The sequence below is a fragment of the Amblyomma americanum genome, chromosome 1 (genome assembly GCF_052857255.1).
Source record: "Amblyomma americanum isolate KBUSLIRL-KWMA chromosome 1, ASM5285725v1, whole genome shotgun sequence".
Classification (NCBI taxonomy): domain Eukaryota; kingdom Metazoa; phylum Arthropoda; class Arachnida; order Ixodida; family Ixodidae; genus Amblyomma; species Amblyomma americanum.
This window is the reverse complement of record NC_135497.1, coordinates 77,576,318-77,597,181: the sequence shown is the minus strand read 5'-3', so window position 1 is coordinate 77,597,181 and position 20,864 is coordinate 77,576,318. Positions and strand designations below refer to the sequence as shown.

The window sequence follows — 20,864 nt, the reverse complement described above, 5'->3', positions numbered from 1 at the left end:
TAAGAAAAGGCTTCGCCGGAGAGATGGCAGCAGATAGAAGTGTAGGAGACTTGTGAAAACCTGCGCATACGACGCACTACTGGCTGCACAGCAGTTACAACAGATGTCTCAACGTATTCTGCGCTCACGTGCTAAAAGCAGCCGCGCGAACTTCCCATCCTGTAGTATTGTGCATGCTGTAACAGCAAGATTTCTTTCGCCCACAGGGAAATTGGCCGCGGTAAGTCATGATGGCCGCTTGGACCCTAGAAGACGAAACTCAGATGGGCTTGCATGGATGAGATGTAAAAACTGAGGGCACCATTCCTTCTTATGCCAACTGATGGGTTGTGCTGTTGCCGCCACGTTTACACGGTAACAAGGAAGAGAAGCACCCCAAGTAGAGCGGCGACGAACGCTGTCGCAGAAGCGGCGTAGTCCAGCAGGTAGACATGTATTGCTTGCGGCCTGGGCAGTGCCTGGCATCGAGGCACAGTGCCCTACACACGGTGAAATATGGCGCACAAAACAATTCTACCTAAAGGTGGCGTACACCTGCTTTTGGTTCTGTTGCAGGAAGACAACGATGAGGAGGATGATGAAGAGGAGCAGCCGGCTGCAGACGACGATGCAGAGGGGATGATCGTGGAGTGCTGCAACGAGGGCTGCCGTGGCTACGCATACGTGTTCAAGACGGCGACGGTGGCCAAATGTGAGCTGTGCGAGCACTGGACTTGCGTCTCGTGCAAGGCTTGTCACGAGTCCCAGTCTTGCGCTCAATACAAGGGCATCAATGTCCCGGAGGAATGTGCAGCGCCGGAACCCACGGTATGAAATGTGGCTCAGGTGTAAATACAGCGGAACTCGCATAGCACATCGCCAGGCTCATGGAGGAAGGGAAACTCAGGAGAGGCCCTCTCTATCCGATTTGCACGCCAAAAAGTGTGCCGGAAGTCATGCGCTTTCGCAAGGACTACTGAGAGTCTTCGGTTGACGGCGCAGTGAATAGTAATGATGGGCGCAGCAGCGGCGTCGTCTGCTGCAATGCATGCTTCTCATGCTTCGCATGCGCAAGCGCGCCGAGACGGCGGCCAAGTAGGGGGGAGCAGGGGAGAACCGGCGTCAAAAAATGTGATGTAACCGCCTCTCCTGAGTTATTTCCTTCCTCCATGGCCAGGCTGTATAGCGTTACGTGAACGCTTTGTCTGCTCATCAGGACGCTTTAAGGTCACTATACTGCGTTTCATACATCACGTGCAACGCTGTCAAAGCTAACACACTTGTTTGTGCTACCTGCATCCGCGATCAAAATGTAGTGCGTTCCTTGTGGTGAGCGAAACACAGTGAGTGCTTTGCCTGCAGGCTTTATACATGACACATTTGTCATGAGCTTGATCAAATAGACTCTTACTGTTGACGTCACGCTGTACCTTTCTCGTGCCTTAGACCACTCGGGCACAGAACAAGCGCGGAGTAACACGCCTTCCTTTATTTTCCCGTCCGGACTACTACCGTACCTTTCACAGCGTTGCACCTGATGTATGAAACGGAGTATAGTGTGATAAGAAATGTAACCCCATTCAATTAATGATGGCTTTGTAACATATGTGTTCAATACGTGGCTAATTGTACTTCCTTTAAAATCCGTTCAGTATATTGCGTAGTCTACTAAAGCCATTTCATAGTGAATTTGCAGACGCCATCTGCGCGCTGAACAAGAACCGCTAATTAATGAGAGTGCAAGTTTAGCGCATTAGACGGTATTTTCCTCGCTGATTGTAACTGGGAAGTTGGTGCAAGATCACTTTGAGATAAATAACGCGGACACGAGACTCAAGGTCGGCACTTACGTCCTCTGTAAAGAGTTGTTTTCGTGAGCATGCTCTTTCTCGGTCTGGTCGTACACAAAACAGCACACACTTTCATCGCTGACAAGTTTGAATCTCCTAATGAGGAAGGTGATATGTTCAATCCGCTGTCCATATCAGCCTTGTAATGGGATGAAAGTTCATCCTTACAGAGGCCCTGAAGCACCTTCTCAGAAGAGTAGATAAACTCGGCCAATCACTACATTGTATTTTAATGAACACCTCAGTTAAAGAATACTTCTGCACGCAACAGAGAACCCAACAGAGAACCCGCGCGCGAAAGTTGGCGAGCCCTTTCCGGCGACTTTTTTTTTCATGCTCGCGCTCCTCGATATGGCGGTCAAGAGGTGACTATTAGTTTGATTCTTTCAGGCGTCAAGCAGCTACCATGGTCGCGGCCTGTCAGTCCCGTCGCCCCGCTGGGTAAGGAAGCTCCGCTCCTCTTCGGGCCTACGTCATGAATGACGTTTTCGAGGGAGGGGCGAAGGGCGTGTCTTAGCGTGGTTGGCATAACATTCCAGTGCTGGCAGCGTGGTGCAGTGAATAGACCTATCCGGGCCTACGTCACGGATGACGTTTCGAAGGAGGGGCGAGGGGCGTGGCTTGGACTGGTTGAAAAAACATTCCGCTGCTGGCGGAGTAAGGCAGCGCATTTGGTTTCGTGTAGTGGCAGTTTGCTGTGTTTTTCTCAATGCTATTGGGTTTTCGTGCGGTGAAATGCGCTTGTACTGGTGGATCGAAGAAGACCAACCGCATACATTCTGGTTTTCGAATAGCGAAAACCGGCGCAAAATGGGCTTTGGAACCGTGCAAAGAGCAAAAGCTACCGACGTCAAGCGCTGCCAGGATCTACGGCAAACACTTGACTGTAAGCAGATCTACTTGGTTGCTCGTGCGCCGATGTATTTTGTGTGAACAAGCAAGCACTTTGTTTAATTTATTAGAGTCCCGAACGAATTTTACTGAAATCATGACCGACCGAGCTTTCAAAGGGGCCGGATGGCGTGTGACCGCTGAAAGTACTCAAAGGACATCTGGATAAGCATTTGTATTTTATTCCAGTGTGGCAGACCGTGTTCAAGAAACTGGCCTCTCACGAGACTGCTCGCAGGGGTATGCCAGCACCTTTGCCGTTAAGTAAAGCCGCATTTCAACCAGGAATCGTAACATACCGCGCTAGATCAAGTGCTGTCCTGTCCGAGTCAAAAAGGGGTTTCATTTGCATCAAGTAAGTGCGCAGTGCGATTTTGAATATTGGTGCGCACTGCATGAGTATTATTCAGTGTTGCGAAAACCCGCGCTTAATTACTCCGCTATTTTGCGTGCAGCTGGTTATGGCGATACGCATCGCATTGGTTCCGCACTGCACCTTGCCTAGATGGTATACGCTCTATCAGTGATATGATGTGTTCGTCAGTCGGAACGTAATCTAAACGAAACAAAATAGAAACTTCCATACTTGAGAGAAAAATGGTTCGGCCAAGCACGGTGCTCGTGCGTACGCTGCGGTCTTCGCTCACGCACCCACCTGCGCTTCGTAGGGCTCTGCAGTCGCTTCTTTGAAGGGCGTTTAGGGTGCAGAAAATGGTGTCGAAGCCTGAAATAACCCCCTTGCCAACCTGTCCTTTCACTTCGATGTTGTATACACATACTTTTCAGGCGGTTGGTAGGTTTTCAGTGCCCGCGCACTGCAAAGGTCAGGCTTATTCTAACTACGCGCACATAAGTAGCTCAAGTGCACGTTTACCGTACACTTTAAATGTGTTTCCATTTCTCATTTGCTAATAGGTCTGGGTACTGTAGTGTCGCGTACTTAGGCCTTATCTAAATGCAGTTATTGCACAATTTTGTGCTGAAAATACACGTTGTCAGACAGCTCGCGACGCTGCGCACCGCAGGCAGACCGGACCGGAAAGGCTGCACTTTTGCCAACCAAGCCTGTTTTCTTCCGGTGCGCCCCCTTGCCACGTGATTCCTTGACGTCACATTGTTTCCAAACAGGGAAAGGTCTTATGTGATCTCATGTGGTGACAATTGGCTGTGTTTGTCGCGATGCCGTCTAGTTCTTGCTCTGTACAATGTGTTAATCGACCGAAGAAGGCCAGCGGCATATATTTCTTCCGCTTTCCGAAAACGAAAAGCAGCGAAAAATGATTTTTTTTCCTTGGGGGGGGAGGTAGGATCTGCGGTAGGCGCTTGATCGTAAGCAGATTATTCACGTATACTCGTGCGTCATGTATTTTCGGGTCAACATGCAAGCACTTAGTTTAATATATATATTGTTCTTCCGAACAAATCGCGTGCCGCCGCGGTGGCTGAGTGGTTATGGCGCTCGGCTGCTGACCCGAAAAACGCGGGTTCGATCCCGGTCGCGGCGGTCAGATTTCGGGCCCGTGTACTGTGCGATGTCAGTGCACGTTAAAGAACCCCAAGTGGTCGAAATTTCCGGAACCCTTCACTACGGCGTCCCTCATAGCCTGTGTCGCTTTGGGACAAACACCCATGAACCAAACCAAAACGAACAAATCGCACTGCAATCGTGACCGATCGAACGCTCAAGGGACCGGATGGCTTGGGATCGCTGCAATTATGTGCTCTAATAAATCCTTGTTGGGCATCTAGTTTATTCTAGTGCCGCAGGTAGTGTTCAAGGCGCTATAGCTTCTGTCATGAGACGGCTCGCGAGGGCACGCCAGCAACCTGGCCGCTCAGGTACAGCCGTATTCCAACCCCGAATCGTAATATACCGCGTTCGAGCGCTGTCGTGTCCGTGTCGAAAAGCTGTTAGCGCACTTTGGAATATTAGTGCGCTCTGGATGGTTATTACGCAGTAGCATATAAAACGTGCTTAACTGGGCCGCTGCTTTGCATGCACATCGCATTCGTTGTTCCGCACTGCACTTATCATGCATGAATGGTATACGCTCTAGCAGTGATGTCATGTTTCTCAGGCAGAACGTAACCTAAAGCAGAGAAACCTGAAACGTTCATACTTGAGAGAAAAATCATTCAGCCAAGTACGGCTCGCGTTCTTAAGCTGCTGTCTTCGCTCAAGAGCGTATGATCATAACATATATACATGCGTGATCATGATCATATATACTTGCATGATCATGAGCATATATATATACACGCCAGATAAATGCTAAAGAAAGAGAATGATGACAAACAACGTTATCAGAACACAATCCCTGCCAGCACCAGCCTTTCGCTCCAAAAATTCAATTACCTTCCAAGATAGTTATCCGCGACCCACTGACACACCCAGTTTCAATTGGCACAATCTCGGAAACTTCAACGACCTCTCTTGTTAGCTGATCGCAGTGATAATACAGAGCAGCTGTGCCCTCAAAAAGTGGTCGGCAGGGTGGGTCATTGTCGCACGTTTTGCAGTGTATCGCCAAACGCCCGTCCACCTCAACGCGAACTTTGTTCTCGTGCTCTTTTAGGCGTACATTTATACATCTGCCCGATGAGGAACTTACCAGAGTGGAATTTTCTACACCGACTCCTGCCGACAAGGGACATGGGTCTCCCTGAGCCTGGTAGTACAGTGGGGCTTTCGCTTCTTGACCGTGCAACTCATCCTTTCAGGTTCCATGAACACAACTTTCACGTGTGACTCTAGCCCGCCTTCTTGAGTTTGAGTGACACTTTATGCATGTAGGGTATAATCGCTAACTTTTCCTTCTCCATTTTTTCACGTCTTTTTTCACGTGTCAAGTGTTTCGGATAGCCCGCCGCCTCCAAACGTGCCACCTACATGGGAATACTTTCTTCAATTACATGCCGGCATGACTTGTCGAGAGCATAATTACGAGGACCAAAGCACATTTCTCTTCACGAGCTTCGAGTGTGTGGAACTGTGCAGCAAAGGAGGCATGTTGGCCCTAGGTTCATATACAACAGCACACATGATCATTGTTAAAACACAGCCGCAAGTCTAAAAACCTAATGCTGTCCTGTTCAGTCATCTGACACGTGAACGTTAAAGGGTTAAAACAGTCAGCACAACTTTCTAAAATAGGCGTGACAATAGAGTAATTAAAATCGAGACGAGTACCCCTAACGACATTAGTCAGTAAAAACGCGCATATCTAAAAGAATTGAAAAACCATCCACAGAGCGAAAAACATCGTCCTCTCTTCTTTTGTGTGCTATTTCCTTTTTAAGTATGCACCACCAACATGCCCAAACTAATTCTCTCCTGACGTCACGTCTTTTGCAAACAGGGAGAGATCTATTCGAGGCAGAGCAGCGCGGATCTTTGAACGTGCAAAAAGAGGGAAAGGCGTTGAAATTCTTATTTTGACTACAGATAACTCATCGTCTAAAACGCGTAAGAAACATTCTTGCTAGCGGATATTCGTGAAGCGACGTCCTTCAAATTCCCAGCCGTAGCGCAAATTTATTGAGGGTCTTCCAAAGCCCCTTTAGTCCAGCAGAGATGAAACAGAACTGTCTGGCATACATCGCCTGAAAGAAATGTGGTCCTCGGTGCCGGCAGTTTTTGTAATACATTCAAGCTGCTCTGAGTACCAGCCACACATTGCAGAAGCCCAAGTTATCTACTTCTAAAAGACCAGCGCGCAGCAGTCTAGAATGCTTTGCGAGCTAAATTCGATCGCTTTGCCGGAGTTAGCCGAAGTGCGCAACGTAACCAAGCGACTAAACTATTCCAGCGTGTAAATTCCGAGTTCGCTTTGAATATGGCCCCATCTTCCCATTGTATAAACTACGCTCAGAGATGGACGAGTCGAAAGAGGTACCACTACGCAACAGTATCATCCCTGAGTGTGACTAACGTCATTTAAAAGGAAGGAGCCGGTTTGACATTACGTTTCGTTAGACAGTCAACAGTTCACACTATTTTCAAAACGCCCCATACCACGTGAGTATAACGACATCGTCCATGTATAATGCTGACAGTGGTAAGTGGAGCTATTCGTAAGGGACCATGGACTGCGACAAGTAGACAAAGCAATCTTAGCTGCACTTTAGTAGGAATGGGGCTTTTGCAATGGGTCGGAATTAACGGCAACTGAACATTGTCGTTGGTGTCCTTTCCCGTCGTGACCGCGTTCGGATATTTTGCAGTATTATGAACTTTGCATTCAAAATGGCATAATTATCTGCTCCTGTGGGCTGCGCAGTAAAGATGAGATAAAAAGCACAGGGGATGCGGTAACTTCCGTTTTCTTTTCTCTCCTTATTTGCAGGTGAGCGATAACCAGAGGCGTGGGCGTAATCGCGAACAAAAAGCTGTCAGTGCCGGCAGCACGGAGCCTGGTGGACTCCTTTCGGGGGTGTTCAAAAATTTCGGAAAGTTGCTCAGTGGTGTGAGTGGCTTCTTTGAGACTGATACAGAAGATGTACTTATGTGGTCAGCTGGCAAATGGCCTTCTGCGCGTCTTGAAAATTATTGTACCTTGTTTCAACAACCCTTTCCAGGTTATGCTTCGAGAGAGCGTACAGTGCTCATATATGAGGAACCGTTGCATCGCGGCAGCAAAACTTCGCAGGTGAACGGGAAGGTGCAGTCGGTGTTCGTATTTAAGGTGATGAGCCGGCCTACCCTGAAGTTGTCATTCAGCGCCGAAACGCCAGACGTTGCATTGCGACAAGCTCTTTCCTGTGCGTCGCACGTATCTTAAATTGCCATGGCATATAATGCGTACAGTGCCGTACGCAATACTGTGCGTTGCACAGAAGCTGTGTGCGAGGCCTTTGCCACAGAAGTTTCTTTATATGCAAGACAAAAAGATGGCCTTTTTTTTTCTTGTAACTTTTCATATTAAGCAAAGGTCGATATTGCACTCATTTTATTACTCGTATTTTTACACCGTAACAATTGCTTTTACATCTGCCAGCTTGTTTTCAAGGCATTATGGCTACAGTTCGACTATTGCTCATGACGTTTGATAGTTTTCAAAGCGATTCATTTAGTTAAGGGATGCGGGAGAGGGAGAGAATGTTAGGTAAAATTTGCGACGAAAATAATTTTTTAATCTTAGTGTTTACAAAACTACTAGGATTTGTAAAAAAATCATTTAAACGGCGCACTCGTATGAGCACTTTAAGTCATTTAAATATGACGCCAGGCCCAATCTTTAGCGCTTTAAATAATTCTATTGGCTGCGGTCAACGCTAATTTTTGAATGAAATGTACTGCAAGCAATTGTAAACGAATAACTGTCCTGTTTCTGGAGTGTGTGCCATTCACCCCTGGTCTTTCTTCGCGTCCTCTTACCCGCCCATGACATGGCATATTTTGGGTGCTCTCTCCAGGCCGGCACGGCGGAGGAGCTCCCAGCGCAGATGCCTCACGGCGCTGGTCCGGCTGACAACTACCGATTTGATCCTGGCACGGTTTCCGGTGCTCGGGGCCACACTGAATCCAAGAAAGTGCAGGTATGTGCGTTTTTTTTTTCGACTTAAATTTAGTGCCATGATATAGTTCTGCGGGAATCTCGTTCTTAGTGGTGGTGACCGCGAAAACTCGGCAGACAAAAACTAGCGGCCGACGTTAGATTTTCGCCCGTTGCTTACGCCGACGCTTTCAATCGCTGTCACGCGCTGTTAAGTGCATTCGTGGTACGGCAGTTTCTCCACCTGCACCCTCAGCATTTTCACCCATTTTGCGTTTGCAGTGTTCTTTTATCTTATTTCTTGTGTAGCTTGCGCTGGATGAAGTTGCCATCATCTTGTGAGGCTCTCTTCGTGTGATGATGAAGCACCTGGTAGTGCTCCAGACAAATTTGATTGTGATGGCGCATGCATACATCTCTAGCATTTGAAAGTTGTTTGCCACATAGGGCATGTTAGGGTATATATTGCCGCAGTAAACTGTTTATGCTAAGAAATATTTCATGCAAACTAATGAAGTTGAGCCGAAAGCTCTAACCAGAGCATTTACTTCGTGCACGGTGACCTTATAAGCCCCATTTTAATATCTGCGTTCTATATTGGGCCTTTATTGATGAATCGATATGGGTATTAGCTGAATGGAAGAGGCGTTCAAGGAAAGGCGCCCAACACAAGAGGGCCTTTCCGCAACAAATAGGAAAAGAAAAACTCATCCAGATGATGTAAATTCCGTGTTTCAGTGGTGTACCTGGTTTGTTTGCAGATCGAGGTATTCGCTGACTGAGTGGACCAGGCCGGGCGCGCCTACTGGACGCTGAATTTGCATCATTTGGAATAAAAGGTTTACTTGGCTCTTTTTGGGGGGTTTGTCTTGCTCGGCGTACTCCGAACATTCCGTCCAGCTTGCCTGCCATAAAAACAATGCTGGTGTTCACGCATTCATTTGCTATAGGAAACTTCCCGGTTGCATGAAGAGTGGGGAAGGCCATTCCGATCTAAATACCAGGGAGCTATTTTCTCTTAAGTTTGGTGCTCCTTGTCTAACCAACGTTCTATGCAATATCATGAAACACGCCATTTACCTCCAAGTCGGAACTTCCTGGACGTTTCCGACATGGTAACTAGCGCTAAAAAGACACGGACCTCGAAACAAGTAACAGGACGCACGCTATAGCGTGCGTCCTGTTGCTTTTTTATGTCCGTGACATTTTAGTGCTAGTTACCATGTCGGAATCCATAAACCAACTAGCGCAATCAGGAGCATTTTCTGGACGTTTACTGGAATGCTTACTATGCTGTGTACACCAGAGGTAGGCATTCGACCTCAAAAATCTGGACCTCACCTCAACCTCAAAAACAATTTGCCGACCTCACTCAACCTCAACCTCATCAGTCGAGGTCTTCTTAGACGCCCTCACCTCACTTTTCCTGAGGCCACTGCTGACCTCACTCAACATCGCCTCAACCTCAAATTGTGAGGTTGAGGTCTGCTGCTCGACCTCAGAAAACAAACGAAAAACTAAACAAAAAGCTATTAAGAAGCTCTTCACTTAAAAACAGTTGAGAATCCTGTGAGACAGGAAAGCCAAAATATGATGGCATTATTTAATAAGGTGTGTACAGACACTAACGATGTTAACGCAGGAGGAGAAGCTTATAATCTGGAATGAACCCTCAAAGTATATGGCATGCGGGCAGGGGTGTCCCATACGCGGTTACCACCAGTACGTCGGTGAGTACTTTATGTGTCAATATTTGGCAACGTACTTCGTGTATACTTGTTCGTATTTGAAGCCTCTCACTCATTCACGCACGAGCCGGCAATTGACAAACAGAGCCCTTCTACACCATCTACCAGAAATTGAGAAGAGGGGGGGGGGGAGGTATTCACGATACTCTTTTCTGGCTTGAGAATAGTTACCGCATAAAAGAAACTGGCCGATTTAGGTTCCAAGGCGACGGTTATGCACAGCATATCCGTATATCTCTATTTTCTAGCTCTATCCGGCATAGCGAGAATGCTGTTTCAGTCCTCTGTATGTTGCGTTCGAAAACACTTAACAAGCTGCGACCGTAGTACACCAACACAGGCACGTTGCATTTACGTCTGTGTAAAAGCGAGCGGCTTCTTTCAAGGTCATATCCGCAAAAAAGTGTCCGCAAGAAACAGCACCATGTAACGTCACGAGCTGACGAGTCACGCGACGATGATGACATCACGCAATTAGTTCATAATTATATAATTATGCAACGCTAAGACTAATTAGTATAATTAGTGATGACATCATGTGAGCGTGCCGTCATACCAGGTAACGTGACAGCGATGTAATATGCCATCAAACCTAGTCACGTGACGACACTGTAATGACATCCCACCTACTCACGTGACAACGATGTAATTTCTCGTCATACCAGGCCCCCATCAAACCCCCATTGCAAGATCCATATGGATCCCACATTACTACACATGCGCGCATGGCGCATTACAAACAGTGCCCATAACCCAGTTCACATCAATAACATTCGGATTCTCCACCAGGTAAACACGTCAGTTCTCATGTGTGACATACTGCAAAGATCATGCAACGTCACATGCCTTTGATTTTCGAGATGATGGCGATGATGATGATGCTAACAGTGTATCTTTATGAGCCCGGGGAAGGCTGATATATCGCTACTAAATTAAAAATTGCCAGAATATTGATTAAATATTACACATTACCCATCAACCAACCGCAATTATTGTGCGGGAAAATAGGAATACCTGCAGTTAATAAAGGATGATGATGTTGAAGTTCCTGGGAGGTAGTCCCTCTTCTGTTTCCGCTTCTTCCCTCCAGGTGGCGATGGTAATGGTTTCGAAATACTGGGAATTCTTCGATGACTCGGTGAACACGCGGCATTTTGAAAGAAAGGGCTAGATCACGTCTTCGAACACTGTGTCAACTATTAAAATCACACGGGTCAAAACAACTGGCCTAGAGTGGGCAGCGTGAACCGCTTTCTCTGTAAAGAGCACCGCGGCTCTCCGCTCAAATTTTCCCGCAGCAAAATCTTTTTCGCAGCCCCCCCCCCCCCCCTCCCGCCGAAAAAAAAAGACCGCCTAAGTACTCATACGCCTCAACAACAGAATTCTGGGTACCATTTCGTCAACCAGTCTGAGACAACTTGCTTTAAGTCAATCACTTGTTTTCCTTCACTTGTTTTCATTGAACTTATCAATGGTGCGCCAACATCCTCGACGTTTTTTACCCACGAGCACTGCGCGAGCATTCTGCGAAGCCATTTGAGGTGAACGATTGGTCTCTGCAAAATAGTTAAAGGGAAGATAACGTGTAGTGCCTGGTCGTCTGCAAGGCAGGCCGCCAATCTAACTGATCCCATGCGAGAAAAAAAAAGAATGATTAGAAAATAAACGAAAATCGCACACTAAAAACAAAAGCGAACAACAGTGTGCCCCATTAAACGTCATATTAGAAGGGTTTAAACAGCCACTCTGCAGCACAGTGCGAGCATGTAATCAGTTCCATTCACACATCTTCCTTAAAAAAAAGGAAAAGGAATCAGCTACCACATCATGATACATTCATTATAGTCTTGCATTTTTTCGCCGCTGCAACACCGCTATGCTGGTGCGTTCGCCTCGTGTTGCGGTGTTTCGGAACAATAAGCGAATTTTCGAGAACGAACAAGGAACCGGAGACCAAAAGAGAGGTTTTTCGGAAGGATAAAAAAGTGAAATTATATTTGCATCTGCTTACATTACGGAACGAGAATATACAAGATTAGTGTGATATTTGAAAGGGGAAGTCACAGATCAAAAGCGTCCACGGTGTTATACAGGTTTTTCTGGCTTCGTGCTTTTTAAATAAAATTAGCAGGTGTCCCTGTTAGGAACCACCTGAATCACATTCTCTCGCCTGTGCCGACTACTCCAGTTTCTGTTAAGTCAGCTTGTAATGTACAGCATAATCCCCTTTATTCGACTGCAAGGCAAGAGCCATGACGTCAGCGCCGGCAACGAGCATGAGCACGAAGCAGTCTTGCTTGGGGCCATCCGCGCTGGGGCGAATTTATTGCGTGCTTGTTGGACTGAACTTATTTCTTTGCGGCATCACACAGAGCTACGGCGGGTCAACGCGAGTTACGTAGTTTGCGCGCTCCCGGGAGTTTGAGCCGACCGGCGGGCAGGGGGGGAGGGAGAGTGGCGTGCTGTGACAGTAGCACTCGTTCCGGAAAGAGCCGATGGGTGCGTCTTCCTGTAGACTCAGACTGAACGGACATTACGGCGCAGCACCGGAAGCTAAGAGGTAGCTGTGGCATCCGGTTGCCCAACCAGGGGAAACCGAACACCAAGCGCCATTGCATGAACACTGCGGCGATGCGCTGCAACTCCGCTTCGCAAGCTGCACTCGTCTGAGTAAGACGTGGCAACTGCAAAAAGTCTCGACCTCAAAATTTCGACCTCACTGAATGCCGACCTCACTCAACCTCAAACTCACGCGTGAGGTTGAGGTCTGATTTGCTGACCTCACTCACAAAATTTCGAGCTGTCGCCGACCTCACCCCAACCTCACCTCACGACGTGAGGTTGAGGTCATTTTGAGGTCAAGGTGGACCTCATGAGGTCGAAACCTCATGAGGTTGCCCACCTCTGGTGTACACTACACTATGCTGTGTAAGAAGAGAAACGTGACGAGAGTAAGTGTAAATGCTGTTTGGTTTTCTAAAATCCCTCCCTTGTTCACCCTTTCCTTCTCGGTAAGGTTTCGGTGTCCACCTATTGCAAGACTGCTACCGCACTTTTACTTGTAACTGCTTATAACCACTGCAAAGACTCCGCCAAATGCTTCAAAACGCTCTCGAGAGCTCCGTGCGCGCCTTAATTATACCACGCGCCCCACCCGATCATTAATCCCTTCTTTCGCGGTGCGATGTAGAGTCGGGATTCCAAGTTGGTCTAATGCCTAGGGGAAGCCCCGGCCGAGGTGGAGAAATTTGTAATAAGGGAGTAACTACTCATTAGCATGCACCCACAAAGAAAAGCTATCCAGCTTTCACAAACTTCGCAGTTGAAGTAAAATTCGTCATGGCGGGGGTTTCGAATCCGGTACCACTACCTCACCGGATCAGTCGCTCTAACAATCCGAAGTTGCGTGTCTCTCGGATCCATTCCTTTCGGCGAGACCCTTCTGACTGAAACGTCGGAAGCGGATGCGGTGGCACAGATGGAGTGAAAAGTTTTGAAGAAAACGGGCCTGAAGTCGCACCGATCACGGGGTCGCATGACGTAGGTGGCTGCTTTCGGTAGGGGGAATTCACATGACGGAGCATTAGCTTGCGGAACAGGCGTCACGTGACGTCCCACTTCCGGTCCGTGAGGCTGGCACCTGGCCGGTGTACCGAGAGATAACGCGCACATGCCTAATGCACTCATCGAAACTCCTCCGGCCTTAAGCTTTGAATGAGGCGATAAGCGGATTAAGCAAGCGCATGGTCTTTCGCCACGTTACGTTAACCAGCATCGCTGGCCAGGCGCGAACCTCACGAAGTGGCAGTAGGACATCACGTGACGCCTGTTCCGCGAGGCAATGCTATAGTGGTTTATTATAAAGGTAAAAAAAAACGGAATGAATAAAAGGGACAAGGAGGCTATAGGTAACCCGACGCGGTGGGTCAGTGTTTAGGGCGCTCGGCTACTGAACCGGAGTTCCCGGGTTCGAACCCGACCGCGGCGGCTGCGTTTTTATGGAGGCAGAACGCTAAGGCACCCGTGTGCTGTGCGAGGTCAGTGCACGTTAGAGATCCCCAGGTGGTCGAAATTATTCCAGGGCCCTCCACTACGGTACCTATTTCTCCCTTTCTTCTTTCACTCTCTCCTTTATCCCTTTCCTTACGGCGCGGTTCAGGTGTCCAACCATATATGAGACAGTTACTGCGCCATTTTCTTTCCTCAAAAACCAATCATTATTAATATTATTAGGGCCACGGTCCGCGGTGTCGGTCTCCACGGGCTATGGCAGTTGAATGAATGAACTTTATTCCCATTATCATGGGGACTCACGATCTGGGCGCAGCAATTAGGAGGGGGTGCCTCTCAGCCGGCTCTCAGCACTGGAGACCGCGGAGATAGTCTTCTAGTAAGCTGTCTCTGCCTGACGGATGATGAATATTTGCTGATCCAGGTCGTGGCTCCGGATCAGCTCTTCCCAGGTGGCAAGGTCTAGGATGCTTTGTGAAGACAAATCACAGGTGTTACTTCCAATTTGGCCGCCAGTTTTCGCCTCTATACATTCGGGGTGCCATCGAACGCGGCTTTCTTCACGAATTCTGCGTTTGGGAGCGCGGCTGTCGCGAGCGCATGAGCGGATGGTCACGTGGATTTTTTCATATTTCACGCGCTTTCTTGTTTACTTGAAAAAAACAGCCATAGCAAGCATGGAAATAAAAAAGGATGAGTTAAACGTTTTTTCGGACGTTGTATAACTTGGTACTGAAATTTCTGCCGGAAATAGCCAAAAACGTAATTTATTTTTTTAGTTCATTTAAGTATTCTGTTGAACCAAATACTCTTACTAAAATCGTAACAGGCGCTGCGTTCTAAGCATAAAGTGCGTGCTTGATTACGCCATGCATTTCTTGATCAGGCCTGGGTTATTTAAGTTTTGCTTATCTACAGTGGCTGCCATAAGGCACAATTCAATATATATTCAACAGAAATTAGTAAACAAATAATGATTCCCCGAAGCACAATAATTTTGCTGACACCGCCTTCATAACTCCATTTTAACAACTATTACTCAACAAATGCTTTGTTGTGAAGTACTCAACGAAAATTTAGTTGAAGTGTTGTTGAGTAGACTGAAGAAATGTTGACCTTTGAACCTTTCAGTCAACAAAGCCTGAGCAAAATATAAACGAAAACTCCATGCTCATTTTTGTATGAGCAACGCCTGTCTGCTTAAAAAAATTGCGCAATTTGATTTCACTCTCGGGAAAATCATTTTCCCTCGGCTGAAATATTGCAAAGTCCCGCTCCCTGCGGAGTTGTGACGTGGGATGTATCATACAGAGAGCACCAGCTTGGTACAATAAATTGCAAGGAAAAGCTCAGCGCATTGTGCGGAGTTGAGGAGAGAAGAAAACAATAATACAATAAAAAATGGCTTTGTACTGTAAGCGTGAAATTAAATGCGAATGGGACAACTGAAACGCATGCAAAAAAATTAATAGTTGAGAGAGACTTAACACTTTTGTGTTGTTATTGAAAACGAAGTGTTTGCATTCTTCTTGTAAACAGTTTTTTTTCTTGTTTATTGCATACCCCCTTCCCCTTCCTCCGAAACGCCACATATGGTACGGTGTGTTGACAAATAAATAAAAAAAAGAATTTTCTCCTCGAAGGTGCATTGTCTACTCTATAAATTAATTGCTGAACCACGCTTGTGTTCCCTCTCCTGCAGATAATACTTCAGTGTCTTTGCGGGCTGAGAAAGGCGAGGCCTTTCGAAGTCACAGAAGGACATGAGTCCCCTTAAACTGAAAGGGCCCCCGGCCAACCGTCTGTCGAAAATTCTCAATTGAACGATCAGCAGTTGTCAGTGATCATCCCAGGAACGCATGGCCAGAAATCTTTTGAAGAGACTCATATACAGCAGCGTCACAGCCGTCGGAATCAAACGATTTCACCACTCCTCTCTTTGCCGGCTCTGACCGAGGTGTTTCCTCCTGCTCATCAGGGGGTGCAGGGGAATACGTCAGATGCTTACTTCCTGGCCCCGCCTTGGCAGGGTTTCTTTCTTTACCTGGTCCTTCCACGAGCTATCCCTTGTGAAAATGGTCTATATACTTATCTATACACTTTTTATAGACTCTGCTGTCCTCCTATAGTATTTCCTTTTGTCTTTTCATAGTCTACAGGCTGTCTATAGAAAAAGTCTACTAAAAGTGTATGGCCACAAATCTATAGATTGTCTATAGACTGTCGGTAGGATTTTTATTGCCTATAGAATAAATTATAGGTTGTGTGTGTTTGAAATTGCAGTAGACAGGAGGATGTCTCACGTAAACAGACGGGTCTTGTCCAGCAGTCAGGTGTATACCGCTTAAAAATTAAGATTGCAGGGTTTAGTGGTCGTTTATTTATTGTATACACGTGACTTTTTTCATGACAATGGCTAGCATGTAAGCAGCTTCATGCCTCATTTACTGCGAAAACATTTTTAGTGCGAATGAGCTCCCGCAAAATCTGCATATGGACGTGAAGCCTCTGAGGTAGTCAGGATAAAGAAAGGAAAGGCGAATAACTGGTTCAGGTCAGTGGACACCTCAATCACGCTTTGAGGTACATGGCGATGGTGTACACCTGCAAAAAAAAAAACGTGCTTTCGCGTAATACACACCTTTAGTGTACCGTGTTACCGTTACCGGGACCGGAGTAACTGGAGCCCGCGCGCCGTCATTGCGAATGCGCAGATCGCCTAGGAGCCGCTAGATGGCGCCAGGTACCCGGCAGCTGCGCGCAAGCCTTCCGCATCGCGAGCAATCAGCTCATGCTTATTGCCAGTGGGAGGGATTCCGGTACTTCGGTCACGGTAACGGTAACACGGTCTGCTAAAGGTGTCTTAATATTTCTTGCTTAGTAATGCTAAACCGCCAGCCATTTTTTTTGTCGAAGCGCTAGGCAAAAGTACGCTGAGATTTTTCGGCACACGATGCCTGCATCATGTCACCTGCGTTTGGCGGCGCTCGCGTAATGGCCGTGGCCAGTCTCGCACAATAGCAGTTGATTGAAGATGGCGTGAGTGGCAGTGTGTTGCATTATTCTGCTATGTTTCGCACGCTTCACTAAGGGTGTTAAGCTCTTTGGAGATTTCTCCATCTCATCGACCGTCTTGTGACACTCCAATTCGAGAAACGTTTTCGTGTCTTTGATTCGTAGAATGTTTCCAACTTATACAATATTTTAATTCCATAAAAAAGGAGAGATAACTCTACTCGCGCCACATTAGGCCCTGAGAAATGTACAATAGTTTTGTGTTCGCAAGGCGTCGCTACAACAATGTCAAGTTCAGTTCCGCTTACGTGGAATACATTCTAATAATAAATATAGGTGCATTTTTGCTGAGTTTTACTGATCATTGTCCAGTGTGTGCGGAGTTTCACATTATCGACTTGAACTCAGGCTTATTCACGTATTGGAGCCTAAAAGAGAATGCGAAGGTTCCCCTCATCGGACAGACGTAAAGTTGTCGACAGCAAAAGTTGTGGGAAAAGGGCGCGCAGTGCGCCCCTTTTGGAGCCATTTCTCTTGGGATCAACGTTTTTGTAAAATACAACGTTATACAGCCTTCGCGAATAAGCATTTCAATTTTCCGGCAACTATAAGGCGAAAACGCGACTGTGATTTTGCTAGTGCAGTGTTTGGCGTGTTGCCATTAATTAACCTTATAGAATATGAACCGGTAAGCAGCGGATTTGTATTATTAAGAAAGCGGGTTGAGTTATTTAACGCTCATGACGAAAAGGAGCACAAGCGAAAGGCGAGACTAAATGAAACACGCAAAATGGGCACTAGACTCGCAAGTGATTTTCATTGACGGCTAGTACAATTTCAAATCCGCTGCTCTGACAGCGCAAGAGATAAAGAACAAAAAAACATTTAGCAGCAAGTGTCAGACAACGCACGAGTGAGTGAGTGAAAGACCTAATTGTCCAACAAAAGAAGACGACCTCATCCAACCCTCCTGCTCTCGCTCTCAGTCGAAAGATGAGGGCCAGGAGGGATTCGGGTGGTCAGGGTCGCCGCGTCAGATGCTGGCCTGATTTTCTTGAAGGTTCCGTCCCTGCTGATATAATTATACCTGAAAGGCGAGACATGGAGACTAAAAACTCCATTCCTCTTTCTGCAAAAGCTACAGAAGAGTAGCTGTAGCGTAAATTCCTGCTGTCGCCTTTGACAAACGCTTCCATGACGCCTAATAGGGATGACGGCTTCAATGAAGGTATCACCTCCACACTAGCAGTTGAGGTTGAGGTGTTGAATGCTACAGGTGGGGTTAGCCTTGCTTTATCTGCCGGCAATTGCTCCACCGCAGCGTCCCTTCGATATTAACAATGCCGCATCTACCCCGCTAAGCGCACAGTCTCTTATAATAGCACACATTCACTCCTGCAGTCAACATCTATGCACACAATCAATCCACACAGTGCACATCACAGTCCACTCCAGAAGTCACCATCTATGCACATATTCAGTCACAGTAGAACATAAGCCATTGTAGTGCCATAATCCATACACACATTCACTCACAGTATAACGTAGTCCACTCCGGAAGACACCATCTACGCACACATTCAATCACAGTAGGCCATAGTCCGTTCCTGCTGTCACCATTTAGAAACAAGATCCGTGTCCTGCAGTAATGTTAAAAGAAGGCGTGAAGCCTCCCTTCTGCATGTCAGGTTTCCACTCGGGTAGATAATGTCCTGAACTGCACTGTGACGGGATCCTGTCTTCTTGAAGGAAGCGACCATCACATACCTTTCCGCGTTGTACTCTGGGCAGTACATAATGTTCGATATCCCCGCACACACCACATAAAGAACAGAGCGCAGCCGTCTTATGCATCCAGGCAGGAGTGCGAGCAGAGGCCGTACGAATTCGATGTAGTAGAGTCGCCTGGGGTCTTCTCAGTCCCTTGGTCACACATGGCTAGCAGTTGGACCATCACAGATGCTTACCGTTCCATACAGCCACTGAGACAAAAACCATTCTTGAATTCATCCTCCTGCAACAGCGTATCACTGGCTCCATCATGAAACGGCCTACGATAGTTCACCAATAATACCGCACCAATACGCATCACCTCATACAGCCCAAGGAGTAGATTTAAGGGGAGAGGATGGAGGAGGCTGTCGCCCTCTCCCTCCTCCAATCGAGAAAGTTCACTAAACAACTGTGCTGAATCCCATTTGTCCGACGAAAAGTCCAAGAATACATGGTTGAAATAAGACTGCCCGCTCAAAAAGTAACACATAACTGCCCCTCTAGACAGCCCTCCACCATCTTAAAAATTGCTCGAATTGATCTTCGAACACTTTGGCAACGCAGAAAACGAAACAGACTATGCTATTACGCGCAAAAAAACAATTTTCGGGTCCCCATGAAGCCTGTAACCCCAAAGAAGAACGCGCCGTCAGCAAAAAGCACCGCATGGAGCGATTTAACGGCCTTTGTCCCAACCGTCGCATTGTCTCGCTCCCAAAAGATGAACTCATTCTCCGAGGTGGAACGTGCATTCTATAAGCACTTTCACTATCTTGTGACCTAATAACACACCACGTCATGAACCTGAGTGGAATTCTCCATTATCAGGCATGCAGTAATTATTCCAAAATAAAACACACGCAGTGAACTAGCTCACACGCACAAAAATGTCCGGCCTTCATACCTCCGCCCGTCGCTGTGGCCCATTGACTACGGCGTTCGCCTGCTGAGCACGAAGTCATGGTATTCAATCCCGGCCGCCAAGTACACAAATGAGTCAAGTGAGACCGGTTCTATCGAATAACATTAGCTTAAAAAAAAAGATTTTGCTAAGCTGCTTATGGAAGTGATTGTTTCAACGTCATCATGGCTTCATTACAATGCTAAAGTTTTAACGTAACCAGGAGTGCCGAAAGTGCAACTTCAAGAAACAGTGCTCTATATCAAATACAGTAAAAATTTCAGAAACCACGGAGAAATTTCTCAACTTAGCAAATCATATTTCCAGCTTTATTAATATTGGCGATTTCAGTGATGTATCAAAATATCGACGATACAGTATTGAGTTCCTGTTTTGAAAATCCATTTTGGTTCGGTATCTTTAATTGGTATCGCAAATACCATTTTTGAAGGTATCGGGTATTGGGATCGCAGATATTTTTCGAAGTACCGTGCCCAGCCCTGGCTAAAAACATGACATTAAATATACGATACCAACTAGACAGAAGTTAACTCATCTAAACTTAATATCTGACGTGCTCTTCGTGACCAAAAGAATACGGTGTAGGCTTCAAAGAAAGATTAAACAAAGAATTGCCTTGTCTTTTTTTTTCTTTCGGGGAAATGCGCTCCCTTTGAGTACAGTTGCGAGTTAGCGGCTCTTTCTGTTTCTGTTCGTCTCTAGTCTTTACCTTGCGCAACTTCTGCCTAAATGCAAATGTATATTTAAGAAAACTGATAGTTTTTCTCAAGGTCGGTAGGAAGCCATCTCGCTTCACCACCGTGGGAACTTCAGGACACGGTAAACGACTGCTTCGTGCCATTTTTCTGGAATGCCTTGACGTGCAGAAGTAATAAAAAGAAGCCTTGTGAACCAGTGCTAGCGTTACCAAATTACCCTTATTGCATTTCAGTGTAATGACAAAAAAAACGAGTTTAACATTCGTTCCCTAAACTGTTCCTCTACAGGGACGTGAGATACTTCCTTGCGATGCGTGCGGGTATCCCCGGTCTGACTACGTTGTTGCCGAGTGCGAGCACGCTTTGTGCAGGTAAGTTCTTCTGAATGAAAAGGCATGCTACATAACATTACCTTGTGAGTGATTATAATATTATAGAGAGAAAGAAAAAGCCAGGGTCATCGAAGCGCGATGAATTTTGTT

The 20,864-nt window shown here is 46.7% G+C and overlaps 1 protein-coding gene across 4 annotated transcripts in view; it reads left to right on the top strand.

Annotated features, from left to right (window-relative positions):
• The window catches only part of LOC144113086 (uncharacterized), a 54,851-nt gene that overhangs the window by 21,644 nt on the left and 12,343 nt on the right, over positions 1–20,864 (top strand). For 2 of the 4 annotated variants that reach the window (XM_077646006.1, XM_077646003.1), the window contains exons 5-9: positions 556–807; positions 2,220–2,270; positions 7,067–7,186; positions 8,136–8,258; positions 20,671–20,753. In XM_077646006.1, coding sequence (XP_077502132.1) covers positions 556–807; positions 2,220–2,270; positions 7,067–7,186; positions 8,136–8,258; positions 20,671–20,753 — 629 coding nt within the window. The remainder of the gene's footprint in view (positions 1–555; positions 808–2,219; positions 2,271–7,066; positions 7,187–8,135; positions 8,259–20,670; positions 20,754–20,864) is intronic. The other 2 variants (XM_077646004.1, XM_077646005.1) reach the window with 2 other exon arrangements.